The sequence below is a fragment of the Carcharhinus amblyrhynchos genome, chromosome 1 (assembly GCF_965287045.1).
Source record: "Carcharhinus amblyrhynchos chromosome 1, sCarAmb.v2.hapA, whole genome shotgun sequence".
NCBI classification, from domain to species: domain Eukaryota; kingdom Metazoa; phylum Chordata; class Chondrichthyes; order Carcharhiniformes; family Carcharhinidae; genus Carcharhinus; species Carcharhinus amblyrhynchos.
Genome location: NC_137324.1, coordinates 14,259,510 through 14,268,258, shown reverse-complemented (window position 1 = coordinate 14,268,258; position 8,749 = coordinate 14,259,510). Strand labels below are relative to the sequence as shown.

The 8,749-nt window shown below is 44.7% G+C and overlaps 1 protein-coding gene across 1 annotated transcript in view; it reads left to right on the top strand.

Moving 5' to 3' along the window:
• LOC145348959 (5-hydroxytryptamine receptor 7-like) overlaps positions 1–6,764 on the top strand; it is a 53,064-nt gene extending 46,300 nt beyond the window's left edge. Inside the window, exon 2 of the mRNA XM_080197106.1 lies at positions 4,934–6,764. Coding sequence (XP_080053232.1) covers positions 4,934–5,705 — 772 coding nt within the window. The 3' untranslated portion in view covers positions 5,706–6,764. The remainder of the gene's footprint in view (positions 1–4,933) is intronic.
• Positions 6,765–8,749: the final 1,985 nt, after the last annotated feature.

Genomic DNA, 8,749 nt, shown 5'->3' with positions numbered 1-8,749 from the left:
ATGAGCAAACTCCCACAGACACCAACCCAATTCGGAGATCTGATCCGGGTCCATGTATCTGCACAGCAAACAGTGATAGTCACTGAGCTGTCGTGTTGCCCGTCAATTAATCCAGATTAAGCGTACACTAACGACGTATTAAAAACTATTAAAAAGGTAATAAGCCCAAGCTGGGTAACTATGGGCCCACTAGTTTGAGCACTCAAGGGTGGACAATGGCCGAGTGGTACTATCGCTAGACTATTAATCTCGTGTTCTTGGGACCCGGGTTCGAATCCCACAACGGCAACTGGTGGAATTTGAATTCAATAAAAAAAAATCCGGAACTAAGAGTCTACTGATGACCTGAAACCATTGCTGATTGTCTGGTTCACTAATGTCAGAATAAAGAAAATTACAGCACAGGAACAGGCCCTTTGTCCCTCCAAGCCTGCACTGACTTTCTTTAGGGAAGGAAATCTGCCGTCCTTACCTGGTCTAGCCTACATATGACTCCACAGCCACAGCAATATGGTTGACCCTCAATTGCCCTTCAAGGACAATTAGGGATGGGCATTAAATGCTGGTCAGACAGCAACGCCCATGTCCCACAAATGAATTTAAAAAGTCAGCATAGATTCTTGTGCATGGAAGCTTAGCACTGCTGCCTGACAGCATCAGGACCTGAGTTTGACTCCCGGCTTAGGAAACTGCCTGCGTGGAGTCTGCACATTCTCCCCATGCCTGCGTGGATTTCCTCTGGGTGCTCCGGTTTCCGCTTTTCTAGGCAGAAAGACATGCTGGTTAGGTGTGTTGGCCGTGTTAAATTCTCCCTCAGTTTACCCAAACAGATGTCGGAATGTGGCAGTTAGGGGATTTTCACAGTAACTTCATTGCAGTGTTTATGTAAGCCTACTTGTGACTAATAAATAAACTTTAAAGGAAGAAAGTTGTGCCATAGCTTTGCAAATTACTTCTCTTTGAGTATTTTCCAATTTCCTTTTGAACGTTACCATTGTATCTGCTTTCATCACCCTTTCAGCAACCCATCATCTTAACAATTCACTATAGAAGATGATGCTGGTTTGACAGGGTGTGCTAAAGAACAGTGGGAGGATGCTCATGTAGCTTATGAAGACACCTGTATGTGCTAGTTAGAGTCTGTTTCTGTACTTTACATTCTGTAGGATAGAATCTTTACAAGTGGAGGACAACATTCTTCATTCGAAGTCACCTGGTGGCACAGTGGTTAGCACTGCTGCCTCACAGGGCCAGGGACTTGGGTTCGATTCCTGGCTTGGATCACTGTCTGTGTGGAATTTTCATGTTCTCCCCGTTTCTGCGTGGGTTTCTTCCAGATGCTCTAGTCTCCTCACACAGTCCGGAAGATGTGTGGGTTAAGTTGACTGGCCATGCTAAATTCTCCCTCAGTGTGCCCAAACAGGTGCCAGAGAATGGTGACTAGGGAATTTTCGCAGTGACTTCATTGCAGTGTTAATGCAAGCCTACTTGTGACATGAATAAATGAACATTGAACTGAAGGACTCAGATAGGTTACAGCACTGGATCTGTGCACTTATAAGAATGCGTAGATATATGAGTGATTTCATTCAGACTCATAAAATAATGAACTGTGTTGATTTTGTTTCTAATGCTTAGATTAGGTGATATCAGGGTCGGTCCTCTGAACTCGGTTAGATGTCAGAAGGTGTTTCTTCTCACAGAGACCTCTGGAACAGTTTGCTGCCTTGTATAGTAATCAGTTGATTCCCTGTAATCCAGTCTGTGATAGAACTGCGTGTGTTTCTGTGACAGGAGATCATGCTATACAAGATGTTAAGTACAATGTGTTAGGTTGTCGTGGTGGGTCTGTGTAATGCAGAGTGCATCAAAACTATTTTGGGACAAGCTAAGTTACTCTTTTCCTATTTATCATTCTGTATGTCCGTGTGACAAAGAAAGATATGTATTTGTATAACACTTTCAAAGACCAAACCTCAAAGTGCTGTATGGCCAACAAAGTCCTTTAAGAGTGTAATCATCATATTGATGGAAACAGTATGGAAGCAGGCCCTTTGGCCCAAATTATCCCTGGTGCCACTTTTTTAAACCACTAAGCTAGTCCCAGTTGCCCATGTTTGGCCCATATCCCTCCACACCTATCGTACTCATGTAACTGTCTAAATGCTTTTTAAAAGACAAAATTGTGCCTGCCTCTACTACTACATCTGGCAGCTCGTTCCAGACACTCACCACCCTCCGAGTGAAACAATTGCTTCTCTGGACCCTTTCATATCTCTCCCCTCTCACCTTAAACCTTTGCCCTCTAGATTTAGATTCCCCTACCTTTGGGAAAAATATTGACTATCCAGCTGATCTTTGCCCCCTATTATTTTATAAATCTCTATCAGATCACCCCTCAGCCTTCTACACTCTAGGGAAAAAAGCCCCAATCTATCCAGTCTCCCCTCATACCTCAAACCATCAATTCCCAGTAGCATCCTAGTAAATCCTTTCTATATTCTTTCTAGTTTAATAATATCCTTTCTATAATAGGATATTATAATAGGACCAGAACTGTGCACAGAATTGCAAGTGAGGCCTTACCAATGTCTTGCACAACTTCAACAAGACGTCCCAACTCCTGTGTTCAGTGTTCTGACCAATGAAACCAAGCATGCCGAATGCCTCCTTCACCACTCTGTCCACCTGTGACTCCACTTTCAAGGACTTTCAAATGCCTGCTGTAATGTAGAGAAAATGGCGGCTAATTTGTGCACAGCAAGCTCCCACAAACAGTGGTGAGATAATGACCAGATAATCTGTTTTTGTGAAGTTGATTGAAGAGCAAATGTTGGCTGGGATTCTGGGGTTAACCCCACTGCTTACCTTCAATATAGTGGCATCGAATCTTTTTCATAGACAATGTCCATGTTTGGAACCATAGGATCCAGTTGACAGTTAACTTTAGCAAAGGTTACGGCAATGAAATGAATCAAGCTCCCTGCTAATGAAATTTCACAATGCTACAAAGAAACAATCACTTATAGCAGGCACTTTGACAGGTATGGGATTGGAATATGTGTGGATCAAACCAACTTGGCAATAAACCAGCTCAAATTAGTGACAATCCAAACCAGTTAGGGTCAGGTTAGATCTAATCTGGACAACTATTTATTTATTTTGCTTTTGTGAAATTAGTGACAATCCAGCTGAGACTCGTGATCATCTGGACCAGACTAGTGGCAAGCCTTTATACCTGACCTCTCTCCATTCTTGCTAACATTTACTTTCCAAGGTGCAAACGACTCTCTGGAAACTCATGAAAGCGATGGACATCGGGAACTCAATTTTAACCCTGATTGACAGGCAGGAGAGGGACAGAGGGGGTGTGAGTGGGAGTAAAGTAATCGGATACAAAGAGTGTGAAGATACAGAAGCTGGAGCTCAGGTACCAACTGACTGAAGAACAACTTCTTCCCTGCTGCTGTCAGACTTTTGAATGGACTTACCTTGCATTAAGTTGATCTCTCTCGACATCTTAGCTATGACTGTAACACTCTTACCTTTCCTTCTCAATGAATGGTATGCTTTGTCTGTATAGCGCACAAGAAGCAATATTTTTCACTGTATGTTACAATAATAAATTGTGCGACAATAATAAATCAAATCAAATAATTCGGCATTTTTGTTCCCCTTTTCCATTTAAAATGCAGAAATGGTTACCCCAAAATTGGATGGGGACCTATTTAACATCTCAAACTTATAGCTGGATCACAGCGTCAATGTAATGACTTAAATACAAAGTGAGTGAGGGGAAGGTCCGAAAGTTTGAGATGCAGTGGCTGGCTCTTGAGGTCCTTTTTTAACAAGCCTTGTGGTCTAAGAGCAGCAGGAACACTATCCCTGGCTCGTTGGTGCTTGAGGTTTTTTTTAGCATGCCCTGTAGCCCAGGAGGAGCAGGGACACTCCCCCTGGCTCATCAAGAAAACTGTCACTTCCCCAGCGCCAATTTCCACCCAGCTTCCCGATGAAGTTGATGCTCTCTTATCCATACCAGAGACAGTTGCTAACATTCCTTGTTTGCATCCTTCCGCTGCTCCTGTTTTCTCTTATCCACTGGACGCCTACCCAGTTACTAATTCAGTGCACAGCCCCCCCATCCCCCAATTCAACCGGGGTCGAGACACACAGTTTAGGAAGCGTTGGGCTAACCTGTCTTGGGACAGAATGGTATGTGGATGGGCAGTGTAGGGACCATTCATTCCTCAGAATAGACGGAGACGGCACTGATATGTTGTGTTTTTTTTATGGAGCAAAATTTAAAATTAACCCATTTCAGAAAGCGAAAAACCTGGAGAGAGAGAGAGAGAGAGGGAGATAGAGATATTGGCAAAAGCCAGTCCTATACTTGTCAAAGAACTCAAAACATGCTCTGGACTGAACAGATCTTGAGAACAGACTTGAGCCAAACTGAAAACATGGGGCTAAATGCAGAATTGTAATTTTTTTGTTATCTCGTATTGAAATTGTTTGATGCAGGCTGTCTCTAACTTTCATAAACAATTCGCAGCTGTGCCATGAAAAGCTTTGTTTTGGCTTATGAGGAAGACTGCTTCCCTTTCAAAAATGCTGTCAACTTCGAAGCTAATCCCAGCATGCCTGCTGAGTTTTAAAGTGTGGTCAAGTTAAGCTTAGCATTTAAACTGCGTAAATGAAACAAACAGAGTTGGGCATACATAGGATCCCTCAGGCGGCAACAATGAGGCTAAGAGACTGCTACATTAATAAAACTGTATTATTTAATGACCTCAGAAGCAGCATCAATACAAGAGCCATGAGGGTGAAGTTTAAGAGTGAGAAAGTGAAAAGAGTAGCTGCTTCTGTTTTTGCAGTATCATCTATAAAGAACAATTTGAGTTAATGAGTGCATTTCCCTGCTTGTGTGTTTCAGGTACTTGGGAATCACACGTCCTTTGACATACCCGGTGAGACAAAACGGGAGGTCAATGGCCAAAATGGTGATCACCGTTTGGCTCCTCTCAGCATCCATAACCCTACCGCCATTATTCGGTTGGGCCAAAAATGTCACGGTGGACCGGGTGTGTCTCATCAGCCAAGACTTTGGCTACACCGTCTACTCCACCGGGGTGGCTTTTTACATCCCCATGACTGTCATGCTGATCATGTACTACAGGATATACAAAGCTGCCAAAATTAGTGCAGAAAAGCACAAGTTTATGAGCATCCCCCGCCAATACGAACAGGACGGGGTCTACAACATGGAGGAGGACATTCGAGCCCACCATGCCACCAAGAGGTCCAAGGCAGCAGAGGAATGCGCCACCTTGTCTAAGCTCCTCAAGCACGACCGCAAGAACATTTCTATCTTCAAGAGGGAGCAAAAGGCAGCCCGGACACTGGGGATTATTGTCGGAGCCTTCACCTTCTGCTGGTTGCCTTTCTTCCTGCTATCAGCGGCCCGGCCCTTCATTTGCGGGATTGAATGCAGCTGCATGCCCCTGAGGTTGGAGAGAACATTGCTGTGGTTGGGATACACCAATTCCCTCATAAACCCACTCATCTACGCCTTTTTCAACCGGGATCTGAGGACTACTTTCTGGAACCTGCTGCGATGCAAGTACAGGAACATCAACCGCAGGCTCTCGGCTGCCAGCATGCACGAGGCACTCAAGGCCACCGAGAGACGCGACTGCATATTGTAACTGGAACCCCAGAAAACGGTGCAAGGGAAGTTTGTAGACAGCCCAGAGGGAGAGCGATTGGAAACTAACTCAGAACCGGGAAGCCCTCCAGGAGATCTTACAGAATATTAGATCCCGTTTGCAAAACGAAACTGCGATTCTTTTTCATTAGGAATCCAAACACTGCCAGGCATCGAGAGGGAGCTGGTGCAATATTTCTACTTCAAAGGCGAGTGAATGGCACTGAGCAGCGGCGAAGGAAATTGCCGATGTGTCCGGGGGCATCCGTCAATAGGAAGAGGAGAACAGAACGGAACTCGCAGGGAGAAGGGAATGTTGAGTTCAGAGTCAACAATCTGCCAGTCGATTCGAACCAAGAACGTGACTGCAAAAAAAAAACAAACCAGAATGGTTTAGAATCGCTCACAAATTATTGGTGCAGCTTTTGGTGGGCCAGGTTCCTGTGCTGGATTGTTCTTTGTAAGTTTAAGAATGAGCCATGAATTTGGGATTTGGGAAGCAACTGAAGTCGGCAGAATGATATGAAAAGCTTACCGTTGGACCACGAAACTGGTCGCTTTTTTTGTTTGTGGACTTTGTAATGTCCTAAAACACTAAACCAGGATGCCTTGTATTTGAAGAAAACAAAATGTGAATTTATTTATGAAAAGTGATCAAAGCCACAGAAGGCAGGAAGTAGCCTTATGGACAAATTCATTGCATTGAAAGGTGAATTTAATCTTGGACTGGGATATCATTCAATATTTACTGTGGAACAAAGTGATGTTCAAACCGCCCTTTGTTTTTTGCTATTCCTGTTCACAGATTATGATCCCCAGTGTGTTAAGACAGTGGCTATTTTACTGTGAATTTTTTTTTAAATGTTTGGGCGCAGAGGCGTGGAATATTACACACGCACTGTGCTGTCAGATCCTTGCTAAAGCTTTGGCCACTGTTAATACATTACGAAGCATTAGCAAACATTGTATCTGCATGGGCACAGGTTTAGAAACTAATTTATACCACGCCGGAAAGGAAAGACCTGCATTTGCATAGCACCTTTCACAACCTCAGGATGTCCCAAAGCGCTTTACGAACAGCCAACTAGGTTCTTGAAGCATAGTTATTGTTGTAATGTAGGAAATGTGGCAGCCCAAACTGCTGTGCAAACAGCAATAAAGATTAGATTTTTTAAAATTTCAGTAATGTGGTTGAGGGAGGAATGTTGGACAGGACACGTGGGATAATTCCTCTGTTTTTGTTAGAAATAGTGGCCGGGGGGATCTTTTATGTCTGTCTGAGTGGGCAGATGGGGCTCAGCTAATGCTCTGAGGACCTGGGTTCGAATCCCACCACAGTAGGTGGTGGAATTTGAATTCAACAAAAAAAAATCTGGAATTAAGAATCTGCTGATGATCAGGAAACCATTGCCGATAAGAACTCATCTGGTTCGCTAATGTCCTTTAGAGAAGGAGATCTGCCATCCTTATTGGGCCTGGCCTACATGTGACTCCAGAGTTACAGCAATGTGGTTGACTCTCAACTGCCCCCAGGCAACTAGGGATGGGCAATAAATGCTGGCCAGCCAGTGATGCCCATGTCTCACAAGTGCATAAAAAAAGTGACAAACCTGAAAGGTGCCCCTGACAGTGCAGCACTCCCACAGCACTGTGCTGGAAATGCAACAGTCTCCGAAATGAGGCTTTGAACACCCAGACTCCTTGGCACAATATGGCAAGATTTGCTTCTATCTCACTGAGCTGGGACACAGTGAGAGCAGCTGACCTTGGTGCCAGAGTTTCACCTAAGGCAGGGTCACATGTTCACAACCCATTGCTACAAAGACTTGTCCAGTTAATTCTCAAACAAAAAGCACGGATAAAGTTTGAACAGCGCTCCTTACTGTTCAGTGGGTTTTCAGTGGGTTCAAACTAAGTTTTGGGTCTCCTCGCGATTGTGTCTTAGTTGAAACAGTGGGGGAGACATTTGTGTTGGGCTACATACTGGAGATTTGGCCTCTTAATACCAACTGTAGGATCACGCTTTGAATTTGCAAATAAATCCTCCTTTATTTGAGCATTAATTGAAAGGCCTTCCTGATGGTTGCTGCATCAGACAAATAGCTGCACCAGGAACTCCCCCATCCCCTCTCTGCCCTCCCCCCATCCCCTCCCAACCAGACTTTCAGTCATCGAAGAATCATAGAATCCCTACAGTGCAGAAGGAGGCCATTCAGCCCATCGAGTCCACACCAACTGTCATCCCACCCAGTTCCAATCCCCGTCATCCCATGTATTTACCCTAGCTAGACCCCCCCGACCCTAAGGGACAATTTAGCATGGCCAATCCACCTAACTCAAACATCTTTAGACAGAAGGAGGAAACCAGAGCATCTGGACAAAACCCATGCAGACATGGGGAGAATGTGCAAACTCCACACAGACAGTGGCCCGAGGCCAGAATCGAACCCGGGTCCCTGGCGCTGTGCCACCTCGTTCTGGTGAGATTGGGCAGTTGGAGGGTGAGAATCATCCTTGGAGACTCTGATTAGGCTAGAATTCGATTCAAAGGTGAGCCCAATTCTTTTCCAAGATATTTATCACATTCTCTCCTTCTACTTCAGTCTTCTTCATGGTCCAGGTAGCAAACCCAGCATTAATTTCCCAAGAATCTGTTTCAGTAACTTCATTGCAGTGTTAATGCAAGCCTACATGTGACACTAATGAATAAACATGTGACTCCAGTACGAGTGACTTCATAGAGCCATAGAATCCTGACAGAGCAGAAGGAGGCCATTCGGCCCATCAAGTCTGCACCGACAACAATCCCACCCAAGCCCTATTCCTGTAATCCCACACATTTACCCTGCTAATCCCCTGACACGAGGGTCAACTTAGCATGGCCAATGCACCGAACCTGCACATCTTTGGAATGTGAGAGGAAACCGGAGCATCCGGAGGAAACCCACAGGGAGAACGTGCAAACTCCACGCCGACAGTGACCTGAAGCTGGAATTGACCCCTGTATCCATGTCAACCCACTGCTTTTAAACTAACGGATGGTGA